This window comes from Thermobia domestica, chromosome 6, assembly GCF_964235325.1.
Source record: "Thermobia domestica chromosome 6, izTheDome1.hap1.1, whole genome shotgun sequence".
Classification (NCBI taxonomy): Eukaryota; Metazoa; Arthropoda; class Insecta; order Zygentoma; family Lepismatidae; genus Thermobia; species Thermobia domestica.
This window is the reverse complement of record NC_137459.1, coordinates 281,573,283-281,594,855: the sequence shown is the minus strand read 5'-3', so window position 1 is coordinate 281,594,855 and position 21,573 is coordinate 281,573,283. Positions and strand designations below refer to the sequence as shown.

The following is a 21,573-nucleotide window of genomic DNA, read 5'->3' as shown; positions in this document are numbered from 1 at the left end:
AAAATAACGAAGAGAAATGAATACAACACTGGACACTAATAAATTTTGCCGCTGAAATTACGTTTTGCCCTATTCGGGAAATATAGCCCTTTCTATATATATATGATTATAATTCAGGTATCACTAGAAACACTTTGCTCACACCATTAACACACTTGGGGGATTCGCACTGGGGAAAAGTTGTCTGGATCGTCCCACGATGAACCCAATTGTTACGCTGAACAGTCCTGCAGCGTAAAAGTAAATCTTGAGTAAATAAACGAAAAGAAGGTCTTCACAGTTGAATTCTGATATTGGAGGGCGCGTATATAACGTTTTAAACGCACAAGGTCTGAGGACCTGGGATTTCACTGATTGGGGCTAGCCGTAAGTAATCGTCCTTCATCGGCTAAATAGCTTGTGCCCCTTAACACAACTTATGTTTGAAGTTCAACGCGAGATGCGTGGTTGCATCTTCCAGACCTGGAGTCAAACTCCCTGAGCATTCAAGCTCAAGCTACGGGTTGCAATGGTCAACAGAAAAGTGTTGGCAGTTCATTTCAAAAATCACTCGGTTAACTCACCTGTATGCACATACAAACAGAATACGGAAAACAATTTATGTTAATTTTAGTCAACTGCCTATAATGCACTAGACACGGCGATAACACTGGCGTGAGAAAGTACAGATAACGGGCTACGAAAATTGTGAGGCTGGTGCCACTTTGGCTACTGGAACATCTGGTCAGCCCGTATTTCTCTAACCTATTATAATGTTTCCATAAGCGATTAAAGAAAGCACTTAATTCAGTTCCCAATAACTATAGAATATATACTGTGTATATAATGAGTCAGGGAGAAACACTGAAATGGTTAGTCACTAACTGAAATGTTCTCAGCAAAAGCAACGTTTTAAATATATATATGAAAAAATGATGAAAGACTTCTTTGTCCAATTATGTGGGAAAGAAGCAATTCCCACCAAAGAAAGAACTTATGTGCGTTGCAGAATAAAGTACAAATCGAAAATAATAATCACTGTCTTCACGGAATATACAGGGCGTCCACAAAAAATACTTCTATAACCTGGTGGCGGTTATAGATTCTTGGTTGATACTTGCTTCGTTCGTCTTCTAGTGTTGAGTGGTCTCTCTACAGGCGAGGCACATTTCCACGCTTGTGTATTAGTGTCTGTGATTTTAGCGGTCATCTGAGCATGAGCAAGAGAAAAACGCCGGAAAAATGTAAAATAGTACCATTATTTTTGTTTATACGGGTTTACATTTCGTTAGTTATTGGATAACATTATACTTCCTTTATTTTCCATCAAAGTACTGTTTATGCATAAGAAATCCATACTAAGCTTTCGAGACTATCTCGACGAGTTTCCTGAGTTTAGACCAAAAGGCGTTGCGAGTTTTGTACCTGGAGTAAATGTTAAAAATAACCTTCGAAGATCACAGCAACTTTCTATAAGGCATGCAATTTTGTCTTCGCAGTTTGCTGAAGTATTTCAAGCTGTCTAAAGCGAAGGACGAAACAGTGATGTAGCATTCGATTGACCAGAAAACCACATACAGCGATTCCATTTATTTATAAATTCTAAAATTTCGCAACACACCCTATGGGACTGCGTGGCATACTGGTTGGGAACCACTGCTTTAGATATTTTTTTTTATTTTATTCACTTTTTTTTTTTTATGTGCTCTGCGTAGCTCTTGGAACTCAGCGCATGATTCTGAGGGGCTCCGTTCAGGGCAGTTATGAAAATAACAACAATTATTAAGTGCTAAAGTAAACTAATATGACAAAAAATTTAAATTGCTGATTCTATCTAGCAAAGAAAACGAAACAGCTTCCATCAATGGAAAAATACTTTTTCTGATAGTAGTCCGGGTTCTTCTCCCTAGCTCTGTAGATGGAAGCAGTAATAATATATCTCCTAGTTGATGGAACTATCTCTATCTTTCTTGCTTGCAAAGTACAACTTTCTCGATGATTCTCGAAATCTCTTTTATGTTTTGTTTACCGAGCAGGCAGCGTTTGTTATTCAGCTTCTTCAGTTAAAAACTCATGATACGTAAAACAATGTAAAAAAGTTATACCCAATTTAATATATTTGTTTGTTGAAGTTGCTAGCGGCCAATCTGTCGTTGAAATGGAACTATGGCTTAAAACTGGTCCCGTAGTACCAGAGAGTAATCACCTATGAACCAATGCTCAGACAAAGAGGGTGGTAATACTGCCGTCCTAAGCAAAAAGACCCTAACTCCACATTTTTCGAAAATCGAGATATTGGTATGGGAATGTTAGTAGTACAATTCTACATCTATCTAAAGTGAAATTGGGCCGCGGTGGCTCAGTGGTTTTTGGTTCTTTGCCTATCTAATTACATATAAGACTCATTTCTTTCTGTTGCAAACAGTATCTTGCTTTGCTACATTCACCTAACACATTCATTCTTTGCAGATATTTGGAACATTAGAAAATCTGCAGAAGCTGTGTTGTGGAAATACAGTTTACATGGATGGTACCTTTAAGTGTGTTCCTCTCATCTTTTGTCAGCTGTACACATTGCATACAAAGTAGGGGGCGCTTTGGCTCAGTGGTAGAGCGTTCACCTCTGGTGCTTGGGGTCCCGGGTTCGATCCCAGCCCCGCCAAGTGAACTTTGTGGTGGACAAACACCGTGCTCGTGGGTTTTCTCGGGGTTCTCCCGTTTCCTCCCACTTTCTTCATTCCACCATTTGATTCATTACTCATCATCACCGTCTCCTTTAGCCTAACCGGCATAACCGTGGGACGTAAAACTCAAAGATTTCATTTCATTTCATTTAAAGTGAAATTGACGTGGTTTGACCAATAGGTAGGGGGTAATGACGTCATGAGTGTTTACCTTATGTTCAAAACTGTAACTGAAAGTAAACAAAAAGACCTTAAGTGGCAATTCATAAGCAAAACTATTTAACTGTATTACCACACAAATTTTAGATCGTGAAAATATATTTAATAAAGTTTTACTGAAATACAAGAAATTTGAAGGTACAGCCGAAGCTAAAACGCGTTTTGCTTATTTTCTGGAAAGTATGTGAAATGTAGATAAGGCCTTTTCGCTTAGCAGGGCAGAATAATAGCTGTAACCTTACTTGGGAAGAAGATAATTAGAAATATGCTACACAACATTCTGCTTCAGAGTTTATACTACCTAGTGAAGAACTTTCGAAAAGAAGTTGAAAAAGAAGAAAAACATATTCTGATTCATATTTGGATATGGAATTCACTGAGTTTGCTGATGGACGTCCACAGTATGTGATATGTAACATAGATTTGCCAAGCTTAGACGGCATTTAGAAACTCATCCTGACTTCACAAATAAAACTGCAAATTATTTCAAAAGAAAAGGTGATGAACTCCATGCAGATCAAACAAAATTTGTATCTCATGTAAAAGCAAATAACAAACAAGCACTGAAAGCATCGCACTTGGTTGGTCATGCCTTGGCTCTTGCTGATAAATCTCATAATCTTGCTGAAACTCTCATAAAACCACTATTAGTGAAGGTAGTAAAGTGCGTGGTGAACGAGAAAACTGCGAAACTAATCTCCAGTGTGTTCTTATCAAATAACACTTTGCGTAATGGAATCTAGGATTTATCAAACGACGTTAAAGATAACCTAATTCCCTGTATCAGTCAACGGAATTTGCGCTGCAACTTGATGAATCCCTGAACATTGCCTGATTATCTGTGTTAATTATTTTTGTATGATACAAACTTTCAGATTTTCTTCATAAAGACAGTTTCTTCTGCAAATCACTTCCATCCCCTACAAACGGTATCGATTTTTCCCCCTGCTTGTTGCCTTTTTCAGTGAAAGCTCGATACCATGGGCCAATTGCATTGACGTGTGCACAGATTGCACAAAGCCCATCATAAGTCATGTTGCTGGCGTTGTTATAGGAGTGGAGAAAGTTTTAAAAAATGCACAAGTAGTCACTTTCTACTACACCGACACATCCTCGCAAAAAAAAAAAAAAAAAATCCCAGCGGTATTAAAGAATGTATTAGACAGTCGTCAAAATTATAACTTTGTACGACCTTTGCACAGTAGACTACTCAACATACTGTGTAAACATGGAAGTATACACAAGTCACTGTTACCACACATAGAAGTACAGTGGTTGCCACAAGGCAAAGCATTGCCGTTTTACTTGAAATCCAAACGAAATTTTCTTCATATAATAATGAAAGGAGGAAATCACCGATTTAAACTTTATTTTTTAACATCAAATCCTCTGTAGGTGAGAATTCAATAACATACAAAAAGCGAAAAGGTGATTGACTGGACCGAGATTCGAATCCTGGACCTGCGGCATAACTTGCCGATGCGTTAACTATACGCTACTTAGTTCGCCGGACATTGACAAACTCTGCAGCAAGAAGCAGACACATTGTTCACATCAACATTGGGGGTACATATAACGTTCTTGCTCGTTTCAAATATCTTAACCAATTAATTGTTATAGCTATATCATTTTGTAGATCTCAGTACTAAATAATATTTCTAGTTCTTTCTTAGTATTTTTTAATAAATAAATGAATAAAATGCATTCATATTTTATTCGTAATAGATATAAGAGATATATTTCTTATTCAGAACACTCAGATATTGTGTTCAGAATACTTTTTTTATTGCGACAGATAGATAGAACTAAACACTCTTGGGTCTCCAGAATAAACTTTTGCTTCAAAAAGGGCTCCGTAGTTTTTTTTTTTTTTTTTTTTTTTTTTTTTTTTTTTTTTTTTTTTTTTTTTTTTTTACTGTTGTTCTAGATTCTCCGTCTTCGACGCCCGATGCAAGTGCACCATTTCCTTCTTGGAGCATCAAAACTCTTTCAGATAAAGAATTAAATGGTCAATCATACTGTTAGCTTTCTATATTGTAGACAGAATACGTCTATTTTCGTTTCCTTCTTTTACTACGTCTCTGTACTTCTTTCTGTCTATGATAAGTATACCATATTTTGTTGAGAAACACATCAAATACCTTTAACTTCTAGAAGAAATCATGCTTCTGATTTGTACAGAACACTCCACTTCATACATAACCCTTAATTAATTTTTTCTACTATCGATACGTTCTTTGATATGAATGATCCGTCGATGCCCATAGATTGACAAATAAAACATATTCTCTGGCCTCCATACACTGAGATGGAGGTAATTCTAATGGCGAAAATCCCTAATGTATGACCAAAGAAAATGTAAAACATAACGTCACACTTTCAATGGGAGTCAAGGAAGTACTATCTCATTCACCATTATTATTATTATTATTATTATTATTATTATTATTATTATTATTATTATTATTATTATTATTATTATTATTATTATTATTATTATTGCCGTATCTCGGTTAAAACCGGTTTCAATAATCTGACGGCCGTCTCTGACAAGTGCAGATTATTTGAAAAGTTCTTCTTGTCCAAAGAACTTCCTGACCATATGAGAGGTTTATTATATTACTGATTTTTGTAGATTTGTTAGAAGATGATTTGCGTTTATTTGCTCAAGTTGCATCACAGTACTTTCAAGGCCAATTGCAATAGCTGAGATAATGACTGGTCATACTATAACTTTCTGACATTTCCATAGCTTCTAGATTTCGTCTGTCAGGTCTTTATATTTGCTTATTTTCGTATTGAATGTTGTACGTATGTTATGAATCAATATTTCTTCTTCTTCTCCTTCTTCTTCTTCTTCTTCTTCTTCTTCTTATTATTATTATTATTATTATTATTATTATTATTATTATTATTATTATTATTATTATTATTATTATTATTATTATTATTATTATTATTTGGTTGTGTTAGACCATTTGAGTGAAAAGTTGGAACAATACATATAAATTTATTATCGTCCTGTGGACTTGCCAACTTAAGTCTATTTAAAATGCATCCAACCGTTGCATTATAAGTTAGATTAAGTCGTTCTCCTCCGTAAATTAATATGCAATGCCGCATTTCCAAAAATACATCCGTGACTACATATAATGGGATGTATTATCACAAAACTCAATATTTACATAATCGAAAGTTAAAGTATGTTTACTATCATGTCGTGCCGTCATGCAATTCTAGAATATTCGAAACATATATGTATGTATACTGTATAGTATGTGATATACTTAAAAATATATGTTGGGCAGTGGTGGCTAAGTGGTAGAGTATTTACCTCTGGTGCATGGGGTCCTTCGTTCGATCCCAGTTCGCGCCAAGTGAGCTTTGTGGTGGACAAATATCGTGTTCGTGAGTTTTCTCTTGGTTCTCCCGTTTCCTCCTACTTTCTTCATTCCACCATTTCATTCATTTCTTATCATCATCTCCTTTAGCCTACACGACATAATGGTGGGACGTAAAACTTGAGGATTCCATTTAAAAATATATGTTCCTTTTTTCCTTAATCTGGTTTATAAATAATGAGATAAAGTGCTTCTGAATATTTTAATTGTTGTAGATGTGAAGATTTATCAGTATCAGGTATGATTTACTTTATTGTATTTAGTGTCTAGTAGTCATATCCATATCATAACTAATTACAATTTTCAAATACTTGAACTAAAACTAAAAATATGCTCTTGGTAGTAATTTCATTGTTTTGTCTTTTATCTTAGCAAACCTGGCTGCTAAAACTAAGAGATACTCAGGATAAATGGAAAAGGACATTACAAAATACAGTGTTTCGATCTCCTCGTCTCTCTACGTCTAGTGCTGGAAGGAAATCGACAACATCGACCACCTGATCTCCGGTGTAAACTGCTCCTATAGAGCAGTTAAGAGAGAATTACTAGAGGCTTATGAAGGTTCGTTGGATAGAATGAGTGTTCTTAGATTATGCCCAGTTCTTCAGAAAGATTGGATTGAAATGGCAACTTTCAATCATGCTTCAACTTTATAGAACACATGAAAAAATCATATATTTGTATTATGTACAATGACCATACAAAAAGAATATTTGTCATGCTTAGCTGACATTAGTGCTGGAACACTTGTTATGTAGACATGAGAAAAATCATTTAAAAGAAATAAAAGCGAACAAATTAACTACTTGAAAATAATGAAAAAAGTGATTCATGTTACTGTGAGTATATTTTATTTTTATCATATGTGTCAAAGTTTAGTTACTTGTTGAATATAAGGATCTCTCTGTTTGTGACTTCTTTATATATATATATATATATATATAAATCTGTAAATGTTCGTAAGTGCGCCATATACAAATTCGGATGTAAATGCTCTGAATACGTGACTGTATGTACACATATATATTATATAAATATCTAAATACATTTTACATAAGAATGTACGTATATGTATGTGAGAGAACGACTTATACAGAGAAAGTGACTGCGTGTTCATATGAGTGCATTTATTTGTATAATAAACTGACATTTTTTCATTCTGTACTTAAACGTATGTTGACGCACGTATGTTTAGATTCTTAGAATTTGACAAAAAAAATCTATCTCTCTATATATACATATATATGTTAACTTGTTTTGTAAATAAAGATTTAACAATCGACCACGATAGCGAGTATGTTGAGATACATTTTGTAAGTAAACATATAAAACATTTGAAACAGTTAACTAATGTGGAAGCCTTACTTTATATAGCGGCATTTCATGTAATTAAATTACCATCGTCACATTATGGTACGAAACTTGATAACAATTTTGTGCTTTAAATAAAATAAATAGAAAAACATATCACGTATCGGAAGTAAAATTTATTGTAACTAAATGGAAATTAATCATATACCGATGTGATATTCATGTGTATTTCTTGAAATTAGGGTGCTGTGACATCCACTGCCTTAATATGATTTCTATCTGTCAGCTTGTCAATAAATAAATTGTAAGGGACAATCTTCCAATTGATGAATTTTATCGTTCCTATTATGTTTTGTTTTTTTTGAGAGGAAAAAGAATAAATATTAGCACAAATACAATCTGCATTCCTTTGAGAAATAAATCTAAAATATTTGTTATTAAAACAGATAAAAATAAATTTAAAATAAATTTAAGATAATATATCTGAGGAATATGTATGCAGTGGTATGCTGAATGTTTGCCTTTATGTAAGTATACCTTTGCCTACAGCAATCCTTTAAGACTTCCATTTTGCCAAACTGATTTTATATATAATATATACATATATATATAATGCTAAATTTATCTGCCATATAAAGATATATTTTTTCTAATGTATTAGATAAGATCTATTTTAGTCATGGGACACATGAGCGAGTGTAACACTTAATTAAGATGGGGAAAAGAAACACTTGAAATTGCTGTAGTTATGGTGATTTTAATGTAGTTTAAAAATTACCATCTCCACTTATATGTATATACATAAAAAGACTAAAATATTTGAAAGCTATTAACCCTTGTAACATTCTGTGTCTAGTCATACATGTGGTTTCTATTTTTGTGATGTTCTTCCCTCATACTTTCCAAATGAAAATATTTTTTAACGGCAACCGGTTAAAATGAATCTCTACTTAGTTATGTGTATGAAATAAATCTCACAGAACGTAAGATTATTTTCCCTTCAGCAGATCTTAGTTGGACATGATTTTTAGTGCTTGCACAATCATACAAGATGACGAAAAAGAAATAGTTTTAGCTACCATAAAGCTAAAGAACAGTGCTTGATCGAAACGTTGAGATAAATGTTATAAAATGACTAGGGCGTCTTCACTTCCTATAACTGCACATTACTACGATAGTTGTATTATATTTGTCTTATATTGTAGTCAGATCTATACTTAATTTTATTGTATACAGTGTTCGAATTGGAAATATTTGAATTTAGGTATCACAATTTCTTAATAATATGCTAGACAACCTATTCAAATATGTTACTATTATTTTTAATTACAACAATTTTAAATTAATTTAGAACTGATACTTTTCTTTCCCCCGAAAAGAAAAATCCAATTCCAACACTATTCGTAGTGTATACGGTTTGTTTATAATGTTATTTAATAGCGATAATTATTTCTGAACACAACTCTAATACACAAATGCATGCAGCTCAAAGGAAATGAGAATGAAACGAACAAATTATGAATAAACTGGGAAGGCTATAATAAATTGTATTAGATATAATGTTGACATTCTGTTGTATTTATTATTTATTTTTTTCATATTGAGAAATTGGTCAAATGCCGAACAATCAAAATATGAAAACGTTACTTCAGTTATTTACCTGTGAATATTTGCTGTAATACTTGAGTGTGTTGGTGAAAAATATAGCATTGCTTTAAAATAATATCTAACATGTACGTACAATATTGCACATACCCTTTCTTTGTGGACAATACTAAAATTGAATAATTTCCTCTGAATCTCAGGTAAATACTTAGCGAAGAAAGTAGCTTTTAAGGGGGAAAAGTGAAGTGTGTTTTATATCAATAGAATTACCCTACAAAATTGCTTCCGAAAATAAAAGCTAGTAATTTGTCTTTGAAATCAACTAAAATAGTTGAAATATAGGTATAGTATCTTTATATTGTGTATGTCCTTATGTATCCGTTTCTTACGTAACTGGGAGGATGTTAGATGTATTTGTGTTTCCATCCATTGTATATTTATCAATGATACACGAATTGTTTAATACAAAATAATATTAATATATTATGTTATTACCATATTTACGCACATACCTGGCTGCACATACCTTTATAGTAAAAAAATCATAAAGTGTGTTCTAGAGACACATACAGGGTTCACATCTATTGAGATTAAACTTGAACACTTCATGCAATAGAAATAAGATTCAAAATATGTAAATTTCAATCGTGTAATATCACATTATTAATACAACATTTTTTTTTGATTAATCATCCGTTAATAATGTTTACGTCTCTACATATTGATATTTATATTCACAGATTTATAGTCGAATATTTGTATTATCCCAATAAGTACAAGCTTCTTATGAAGATTTCTTTCTAAAACATTTTAGCTCTAAACAAAAATTTTACTTTGTTTCATTTTAAAAATATGTTAAAAGAAAATTTGTTAATAAAGAATTATATTAATATTACTCGGGTAGCAGATTTAAAAGAATGACATCGTGCAGATAAATTGTGATATTCCATGTGCAGCCATTAACCGTGTAAATATAGTAACACCTGTAATATTAAATTCAAATGTTAACTGAATTTGTTGAAAATGTCGGCGATTTATCTAATGTTCATTTTGCACTATTAGTATTGCTTATTCTTTGATTTGTAACAAAAATGTAATAATGTCCCTGTGATAAATTTAAACTGCTCATAAAATTATATTTTCGTTCCAAGGTTCCACTTCATTAGAGTAATAAAGATAAATAAACAAACAATTGTGTTGTGATTGAAATTCAAACCAGTACATAACAATGCTATATTGGCTCCTCATAAATATTGTACGCAATTTTACCTGTAAAATTTATCTGCAGAAAATGTACCTTGGTATTATTTTTCACGTACTATGTGTCTTGTTTATGACAGCTCTTTATTTCTCAATATATAGTCACATTTATGTGGGTTCACTTATGAATTTTAATTCTCCAACTAGCAGACGTTCTCTACCTCGCTCGAGAATAGTAATGTTTAATGATTATAAAATCGAAAATTCGCCCTTTTTCCTGTAATCGTTTACTATTTCCCAGTCCTTGGAAAAAAGAATATTGGATAAGTGTCGAATCCAGTTACTCCTTTTAACCTTAAAATTGCGATCTGGCCTGGAAGAGTAGTGATTATCACATACTTCGGTCAATGTAATCTCTATTCGGGAACCTAGTATGTTAAAAGGAAAGAAAAACTCAAAGAATGCATGAGTGGTCGGAATATTGGACACTTTCAATACTTGTGATATACAGGGTGGAATGTAACAAGACCGAAAAATTTGGGAGGTGATTACTTATATTAAACGAAAGAAAAAAAGTTCTAATAAACATGGGTCGGAAAACGTCCCCTTTCATAGTTATGAACCGTAGAATATTCAAAAAATCACGTTTCAAAATGCCCTCGCTTAGAAACTATAGGACCTATCCCAAGCGGTTTGAGGAATTACACACGAACTAGTATGCGTTCTGTCTAAATATCCATGTTTCAGAATTCCCTGGTACCAGCTAGCAAAACGAACGCACCATTAGTACTTAAAGGAGTATCCCTATGCTTCAACTTCCTTTATACAGTTCATTTCGCCGATAACGGAGTATGGTGAAACATGGATATTTATGTAGTGCGCATTCTAGTTGCTGTGCGTATACTAGCGTCCCCACTTTTCTGCCTCTGGAAGCCAACTAACATGTCACAACTCGTTCAAACTCGACGCTGCTGTACCAAAGGTTTAGGCTGTCGGACTTACTAGCTGAAATGAATACAACATTGATAGATGACACTATGTAACTACATACACTGCATTTTTAAATCACACCTTGTATAGGTTAATGTAAAAGTTACCAAAAAATATAAATTCTTATTAAACATACTACTAAAATATATTTGAACTTGTCAGTATTAAAAATTTCGGCAGTAATCATCAGTCATACTATTATTCTGAAAAAGATGTAAACAATATTAAACATATTTAAAAGTTTTAAAATATATTTGCAGTTGGCATTATATTGCTTCTCATTTTACAATAGTGATATTATTGAAGATGAATACGTAATATTGTAATATCCTACACGTGGTCTATATTTGTAAACACTAACACGTGCTCCTTATTTATAAACAAAACTACGCGCTCTCCTACTACAACTACTAAAGAAGCAGATAACAGGAATCATCATCATTATCACTTCATGTGAAAGAAGAGGAATATTAGCGCCACCGCTGTCTAGAAGGAGATATAAAACACCACGTAAAGTCTCCAACGACATCAGTTTCGGCTGGTCAAATCCTCTCCGTTAGCTTGGCTGGAGCTGTGAGAAATCTAAGCTAACTCAAGCCTCTTTACTTGCCTGGAACTCCCTAGTCTCCTCTTCGCCTAGCTTGCCAGGAGCTCTGTGAGAACTCAACCACTCTCTTAGCTTGCCTGGAGCTTTGAAAGATCGTAACCCCAACCAGCTAGCTTTCATGGAACTCTGTAGTTTTTCTTCCGGCATTGCTTGTCTGGGGCACCAACTTCTCTTTGTTTCCTGGAGCACTGAATCTTAAACCACTTCCACTTAGCTTACCTGGAGCTCTGTGGGAATTCTTCCCTTGGCTGCTTGGGGCTAGGAACACCTATTTAGTCAAACTACATAGAGAACTTTGTTTGATCTTAGGACCACACTTATAGTGATTTTGTGTTTTATTGTATATAATAGGAATTTTATAATGAAAAGGTTGTGGGAAAAAACCGAATCCCTGTGCTCTAAATTGCTCTACCTCCTATCTTGTCGAGATAATGTTACAATATAGACGTCTCAAAAATGATTAATTAGTTGATAGGAACATAATAGAAAGATATTATCGTTGTACAATCTTCGATAGTTGCTCAATGAATGAAGTTTTTCAAATACTCGTTGAGCTAAAAATAAGACTTCCATTAGTAACAAGTATGACTAACATGGCGATACATGCCAAAATATGTGTAATTCGTAAGTTATACGTTTTCTTAACGTAATGGAATATTACTCATGCAGTTTCTGAAATGCATGCTTTACCTAGCAGCAAAATTGTATATTAAACAAAATATATATCTTCTAATACTCTTAATCTCTTTAGAGTATATATATAAGAAATCTGACATATGCCTATAAGAAAATGTACTAAGACAACTTCTTGTATTTCTTTATATAGCACAATATAGCAATTGTTTCAAACTTCCTGAGTGAACAGTACGAAAGTACACAAATGAAATATTATTCATAGCACTAATTGCTTTTATATATTCGTAAATATCACATCATAGCTGAAATAAAAATCATGCTATTAAATCTTCAAAATGTCAGCTAAATAATCTCTTCATGGCTGAGTACCTGAGACTATGCAACAAGTCTCCACTTCTTTTACTATGATTACCTGTAAAAGGTTTTTCATTATAGTTACTATTTTATTCAAGAATCATCATGTATAATTAAGAATTTTCTTATGGCATTATTAACGTTATTACTCACTTACCTTGCTAAGTAACTAAACCTGCATGAGTCAGTTGTTCCTTGTCTTTGAACATCTGTGAACCTAATGGCCTCTATTTACAAAAATCTACCATGTAATGGTAGCCTAACCATTCATAACTAAAGTATCGTTTCAGAACAAGCTTCGACGTAATAATTGTTCAGCTGTTAAATTTCGAACAATTAATTTTATAAAGTTTGGTTTCCAAAAGGATATGTTGGAATAGTAATATAGTGTAAGATCACCTGAATAAAAAGATAAGAGACGAATAGACATTAATGAATTATTTTGAACATGATTCATTTGACTAGTGGATGTAGGTTTATCTTCGTTTTCGTCTAGTGAAGAAAGATCTTTATTAAATCAAATTTCACGGTGGGTAAGAAAATTTTTTCTAAGATTTCTGTAGCTGGGTTAGGAGAGGCAAGATTTAAATCTTGTGAAAGGTCATCAGGGATTATTTTTCGGCTAAGGAAATCTAAGTTTTACTGGTTGTTGGTGTAGGTTCAAACTTTTGGTTCTATCCATAGAATATAATCCTATATAATTACCTGTAAGAGGATCAATAACTTGGTCATCAAGGACTCTAACACAAAGTAGAGGACCTCGATATATGTCTAAAAACCTAGCTATTTCTCCTCATAAACCTAGCATTTCTCTGTTTCAAGAAGACTAAATCTCCTGGAGTCAATAAACGAGGATGCTGCTGGGTTTGGTTTGAACGTATATTTGTTTTTTCGATAATAACCTTTCTCCTTGTGTCAGCCATGAGAAGTTTATTGCACCAATCTATATCATCTTCCTTGTCAAAATCTTCTGAAATTTGCAAACAAAAATGTTTAACAATAGGACGACAGAAATGAATATTTAAGTGAAGACTGGCAGGAGAAACTCCGAGACATCCTGTAATGGAACAATTATGAATTAAAATTGCTTGTGTTAAATTTTCGGGCCTTTTTTTATGTGATTGGTTACATGAAAGATTAAGAATTGAAAGAAGAACTTTGTTTGATCGTTCCGTGATGTTAGCCTGCGAGTAATAAGGAGTGGCATGATAAAATTTAATATTGTATTCCTGCATCTTAATCAAAAATTTCCTACTATGAACAACAGGAGTATTATCGTTCAACACTGTCTTGAACATTCCTAAATAAAGCATGCAAATGTAGATTAAGCATTTGGCATCTGCGGAAACAAATCCGTAGAAGATTTTATTGGATAAGCAGTGCAACACTTGGTGAATATATCAACGATGAAAATTACGAATCGAGCTTCATTTTTACCAACTGTATACGGTCCTAAAAAATCTAAAGCTAGTAATGCAATTGAAATGAAATGAAATGAAATCTTTGAGTTTTACGTCCCACGATTATGTCGGCTAGGCTAAAGGAGACGGTGATGATAACAAATGGATGAAATGGTGGATGAAGAAAGTGGGAGGAAACGGGAGAACCCCAAGGAAACCCACGCAAACGGCGTTTGTCCACCACAAAGTTTTCTTGGCGCGAGCTGGGATCGAACCAGGGACCCCAAGCACCAGAGGTGAACCCTCTACCAGTGACCCACCGCGGCACCAGTAATGCTCTTGAGAGTATGTTAGTGGACAATAGATGAGTAAGTGGATGATTATCACTCTTTACTTGATAGAATTGATATAGTTATTTTACATGGTCTCTAATGTACTTTTAATATCTCACATTAACATTTCCAACAAAAGGATTTCGAGATAAGACGAAAAGTTTTATCAGTTTCTTTATGAGGGAGCTGACTATGATAAGCCTTAATGATAACATCTGCTAAAATTCGGGGATACAAATTTTCCATGAATCTGGAAAATGAAAATCCCTACGCTTCAAAATACTATAATCCCATTTACAGTATTTAAAACAGTTTCAAGAGTTCTGTTGAAGATGATCACATTCCTTACCTTCCAATGCAGAAATAATGTCACATAATCGACGTTTGCGCGTTGAAGACGACGTAACTCGTCCGACGAAATATTTGCAACATCACTCGGAAGTACTTGTAACTGATGAACATGACATGTGGGTAATTCTTTAGAAGGAAATAAACGTGAAAGTGCATTGGCACATAAATTTTGGGACTTTTTCTGGTATTAAACTTTGTAGTGTAACTCCATTCTTCTATGCCTCATCCTGAAAGACGTGTATTCCAAGGTTTTCCCTTATCTAACCAACTAAGATTCTTATGATCCGTAATGAAAATAACATGATGAATAATCAAAAATTGGTGCCATTTCCTAACTGCGAGTATAAGAGCTAAACATTCAATCTCAGATACACTGTAGCGAGATTATGGCGGTGTTAGTGTCCTACTATTAAATTGGATGACTGTTTTTTTCACCATTTGTGTATTGATATAGAGCCTCCTATCGCTCAATCGTGAAGCATCTGATTCTACTTGATAAAGCAAATTCAAATCTGGGTGAGCTAAAATAACATCTTGACAAATGTCTGACTTAATTTGTTGGAATGCTTTTCCATCCTGATCTAACCATTGCCTTTTTTTACCTTTCTTAACTAATTCAAAAATGGTCTATTTTTTTCAGAAAAAAAAAACAAAGTACACAAGAACTTGACCTATTTCAAAGACATTCACTGATTGTAAACATTTTGAAGTGGTCGGGCGTGAAAAATTCTTAATTGCTTCGATGCTCTTTGAATCTTTTATAATACCTTGTGGTTTAACCTGATAACCTAAACATGGTAGAGAGCCTGTATAGGATAAACATTTTCCAGTATTAAGAGTAGTGTTATTTTCTCGAAATTTATCAAAGATTCGGTGAAGCAATTGAAGATGTTTTTCAAGAGAATCAGAGAAACAGGCAAGATCATCAATATATCGCAAAATTTGTGTTTGTAATTCAAGTCTTAATGCTTTCTTTAACATATTGTTCAACACAAAACTACCATTCTTCTAGCCAAAACACGTGACATAATATTGATAATGTTGGACTTCGAAATTAAATGCAATGTACTCTTGTGACCTAGGAATAAGCAATGCCCGGTTGTTCGAGCTGACCATATCAAGGGATGCCATGAATGGTTTTCCTTATATTTTTAATAATAGTTCTTGTATACCTTCACATTTGGTAGTTCTATATACTTGTTAGGTAATCTTAAATCATCACATACCCGTGGATTTTCATTTTCCTTAGGTACAACTAAAATAGGGTTAGAATATATAGAATTACTGTGAGTTATAAAGCTTAATAGCTTCTGAATTTCTTCCCTAACAGCTGGTAAATATATGTAAGGTACAGAATATTGTTTACCAACTATAGATGCATTAGTTTTCAGTTTCATATCATAAATGAAATCTTTGCATAGTCCTGGATAATTAGTAAAGATATTTCTATATTGAAATAATAAACGACACAACTTGTTCCTTTGTTGCGTATTTATGATATGTGTGCTATTGAATATATCATTAAAAAACATTAATCGGTAGCTTGTTGTTTAATAAATTTACTACTTGAGACTGAAAAGTTTTGGTTACCGGAACTAGAGTCTTCATAATCTGAAATTTCCTCAAAACCTTTTTTTTTTTTTTTTTTCTGCAGAAGATGTATAAGTGTTTTCAAATTACTATGAAATCAATATTGCTTTGTAAAGTGGTATGTCTAACACAAAGATAAGGTCTTGGTTAAGTGATTCTGTGACATAGACTTTCAGATTGACGGAAATGTTGTCAATTTATACAGTAATTAACGTATAATCTCGAACATTTTGTTTCACATATCCACTGAAATCTATCAAATATACATCATCAGCCCTAAACAATTTAGCGCTGTAACACCTGCACTGATACGCTTCCATAAATCGAAACTCGTTAGAGATACGTCGTCTGATCCTGAATCACACAAATATTCTACTTCGAAATCGCACACTTTAGTTTTAATTTTGAAACACACGGAATGGAATTTTGTATTGACGAAATGATCGAGACTATCTGTATCGGATTCACAATCGCTTCGAGCTAAATCTTCCTGTTTACTTTCGCATACTTAAACATATGCGATATAATAATATTGATTTTGATCTGTGTTGGAATTTTGATCATTTACTATCCCTTGACCCACAGAGAAGCCATTTATCGGTTTTCCGAATTACTGTGATTATTGGACCTACGTCTATTGAACCTGCTAAAGTTATCATTTGATATTATAATGGTTACGATTTTGTGAATTATTCGATTCTGTCTATTTTCATTAGAATTCAGTCTATTTCACGAATTTTTATTGCTTCGTGTTGACTGAACGTTAGAGTTCTGAAGGGTGATTATCCTGATTATTTCTGTTTATATGGTCATGAGATTCTGAGCGTGACGGTTTGTTGTTATTGTTCTGTCGGTTTGTATTATTTGGTTTAGTAATTTTTTTTCCGGTTTACGCTTTGACCGAGTATAATTCTGGTTTAAGATCTCACTTGGACCTATTTATATCTAGTTACCGTTAAGCGTATTTCTTTGGAAAAAAAATATAGGGGAAGATGCTGTACCTTGGGACACTTTTATAAAAATCTCCCATTTCTCAGTAATGATTAGTCCAAGTAATGATTAGTAATGGTAGAGTGCAATAGTCCTTTGAGCATCTATTTAGAAAAAGTAGAAGTTTGCTTTTCTTATGTTCTTACTGCAATACTTTGTTTTCTAAGATACTGCTAAGTGTCCCAAGGTACATAGGGGTGATGTACCTTGAAACAGGGGATGATGTACCTCGGGACACTCGGAAACATGAAGTTAAACTAAGTATAATTGGTTTGAGTTCTTGTTAAATATTAAACGTACACTAAAAGAAAAGTGTAAGGACAATAAAATTGAGACTCTAAAACACATTTATTGTATTTATCTATCTGATAATACTAATTAAACATAGATTATTATTTATCTATCGAGTGGTATGAAACCTAACACTTTTATTTTATTTATGCCGTAGTATAAAAAACTCTATTCCACCAATAGTTAAGAAAGTGAGAATACTTTTGTATAAAGGGAGAAACAAAACCTACAAAACATATATTGAAATATTTAAGCATTTACAAAGAATATCAGACTACGATCTCTCTCCATGAGAAGTATATACTTCACAAATTTTATACTTGCATAAAAAAAACGCCCTAATCAAGATCATATCCTTCAAACGAAACAGGAAACACATAGTATTTCAACTTTCGAGATGATGAACCTTGAAGTTCCTTTGGATGAGATAATTTTGTTTTGATGTCCTCAACAGGAAGATAAAATTCCTCAGAATCTTCCAAGAATGTGAAACACGTACCACCAATTTTCTTTGGCTTCGTCAAATCCTTTGGATGAGGTAATTTTATTTTGATGTCCTCAACAGGAAGATAAAATTCCTCAGAATCTTCCAAGAATGTGAAACACGTACCACCAATTTTCTTTGGCTTCGTCAAATACTGAACAGTGTATGCGAAGTCACTCATTTTTGCACATATTTTCCCAACATAATGCTTGATAAACTTCTTTTCCCGGACTACGATAAGAACAAAATCATTCTTCTCTATGTTTTCATCTTCCAGGTTGTTTTCCAGTTGACTTACTAAAATTTCGTTTCGTAAATCCTCTAACTCGTCTAGTGAAACATCAGTTACCAGTTCTACTGCTTCAAGGTCTTCCAAATCTGAATCTTCCTCCCAAGCTTTTCTTCGTGTTGTTCTAGATTCTCCTATCATTCGTGTCGAATCGTTTTCTTCTTCTTGTCGCATTTATTTTCCTTTCTTCAATTTCTTTTTTTCTGGTGTGTCAGTTAACACCCGAGCTCTGCCTTTCACTCGTCTAACTTTCCGCTTGGTAGATGAAAATAATCTATAGTTAAGGAGTGGTCTTATTTCTTCCAGTGATAGGGATGCAGCTCTTGCTTGAGGTTGCCCGGACGGAGAAGAAACACTCGCACAATTTGACACATTCGTTAAGGAAGGGCTTGGAACACGTTGGACAACCACGCACGAAGAGGCTTCTTCGGAAAAAATATTAGAATCGGTACAAGCAGTTTCAGAGATAGAATGTTCTGATGTAGCTGCATCAGTTGAATAACCAGCTTGATCAAATGGAGAGTTGTTGATTGAGATTGGTGGAGTTGATTCTAGAAACTAGTCATCTGTGAATATGTCCTCATTCAGAGGCACTAATCCGCAAACTTCAAACCCTTTCTTGATATTCCGTGGAGTGAACGCCTTGTCATAAGCCTTACTGCAAGTTCAGCCACATCATATAGCGTGATTCTCTTATATGCACAGGAAGATGACCCGGGAGAGGTAGAAGACGGTGAAACCATAAACTCGGTTGCTACTTTGTTGTAAAAGGTTTCAAACGGTTCAAGTACTGTTCTGTCCAAAGGCTGCATTTTGTGTGTTGTGTGTGGGTGGAATGTAATTAATATCACTCCAGCATCTTTTGCTCTAGATATTACAGGAACTGATAGGTGGCTTTCGCGGTTGTCCAGAAAAAGCATAACTGGATTTTATTTCGTCGGCTTTTCATGATCAATAAAGTGATTCAGAAACTTGAGGAAAATATCATCGTTTGACCACCCAGATACATTTGCTGCTCCAATAGCTCCCGCTCCTCTCATCATTGTCGATTCAACGAAGTTGATCCTGGGAAATACAAATAAGGGTGGAACACTGTTCCCTATAGCATTAACGCATGCGATCATTGTGACGTTGGGCCCTCTTTCACCTGATGTGATACTACCAAGCTGTTTTTCTCCTCTGGGGGCAATAATTTTGGGTCGGTTGTGTACAGTTGAGAGTCCTGTCTCATCAATGTTGTAGATTCTACTAGGGGAAAACTTCCTACGTTGCAAAACTTCTTTGTAAATGGCGAAGAACGTCTTGACATTTTCTCTTGTAAACGATAGCGATCTAGCAACACTTGTTGGTTCTGGTTTGCGCAGCGATATTTCAGTAGAATGCCTCTCTCGAAAGCATCGCAGCCAACCTTCACCAGCTTCTTTATTTTCTTCCCATTCGGTCGAATATTTCTTATTGTTGCATTTCGCAAATTTAAATGCTAATTTCTTCATTGATTCTCTCGTTAAGCCACACTGCAACCGTGCACTTAACTTTAAATACGCCACTAACTTTAATTCTTCATCCGCAGTAAAAACTTTCTTGCAGTCATATTTGGGTTGGTATACGAACTTCTTCAGCCCTAAAGCTTTGGACACTTGGACGTGGCGGAAAACGGATGTCTTCGGAACGTCATATTTTTTGGCAGCAGCTCTTATTCCTAACTTCCCATCAAGTACTTCTTGGACGGCTGCTTCTACTAAATCTTTCTGAGGGCCAGGGCGTTTAAGACCAGTAGAACTTAGAGGCATTTTCCAAATCTGGAAATGAAAACAATAATATAATATTCGTGCATGTCCCAAGGTACACTGTCCCATGGTACATCACCCGTCTTATTTTACATTTCTGCTTTTAACATTCCCAACGCTACGATTGAACTTTGGTTGATCTTACAGTTTACAGAAGAAAAGACCCTTTATTATAAGTATACTACAAAATAAGGAAAAACAATGAATTTAGGAATAATATTAAAAAAGTTTATTTTCAGAAAATACCAACCTGAATTTGTCAAAAATCGTTTTTCTTCCTCTATTCGTGAACAACAAATCACACAAACTTTCCATGTATGAAATGGCGCATCTCAAGAGCACTGTTACCAGCATCAAGACAAACATAAATCTTTCTTAATGTATAAAATATCTCAAACGTCCCAAGGTGTATTGTGTCCCAAGGCACAGCATCTTCCCCTAATGAAAAGAAAAAAAAAAAAACTTTGAAAGAATGGGAAAACAGTGAATTAGTTCTTAGAGCTCGAGAAACAGAATGCGTATTTTTTAACCAAGGAGGCAAAGAGAAACGTTCTTTAATGGGTTTAACGTTTCATGTATTGTAAGGTAAAATAGTAGTTGGTTGGTATGAAGTTTAAACTATCTTCGGTCAGCGAAACTAAATAAAAAATGAACCTACAGCTTATACTGGGACCTGAACCACATGAGATCCCACTGGAGTCTCCGACACCAAAAATGTGTGCGTTTACCAGTTAGCAACTTGGGAACTCTGTAGAATAAAGATTAAAATCAGAAATGATTATGACCATAGTAGTCAATATAATGTATTGCTAATCAAACATCTCATTCCGAGCAAGCGGAACTCGAATCCGCGACTATGTCTTGCCTTGGGCAGTCGTTGTTTGAAAGTTGATGAAGTAGTGCATAGTGATGTGAGGTGGAAAATTTTCCGCTATATTTTTCCGGAAAATTTTCCGTTTTAAAAAATATCAGTAATCAAGCAACAATTCCTCAGCAATCATAAAATTGGTTGAATTCGTGTACAGAAATGTAAAAATGTGAAAGATCGTTTAAAGAATCTGAAAATTTTCATG

The 21,573-nt window shown here is 34.1% G+C and overlaps 1 protein-coding gene across 3 annotated transcripts in view; it reads left to right on the top strand.

Annotated features, from left to right (window-relative positions):
* The window catches only part of LOC145688508 (uncharacterized), a 906,862-nt gene extending 896,414 nt beyond the window's left edge, over nt 1-10,448 (top strand). For all 3 annotated transcript variants that reach the window (XM_081762852.1, XM_081762851.1, XM_081762850.1), the window contains one exon: nt 6,656-10,448. In XM_081762852.1, the coding sequence (XP_081618978.1) occupies nt 6,656-6,784 (129 nt within the window). In that variant the 3' untranslated portion in view covers nt 6,785-10,448. The remainder of the gene's footprint in view (nt 1-6,655) is intronic.
* Nucleotides 10,449-21,573: the final 11,125 nt, after the last annotated feature.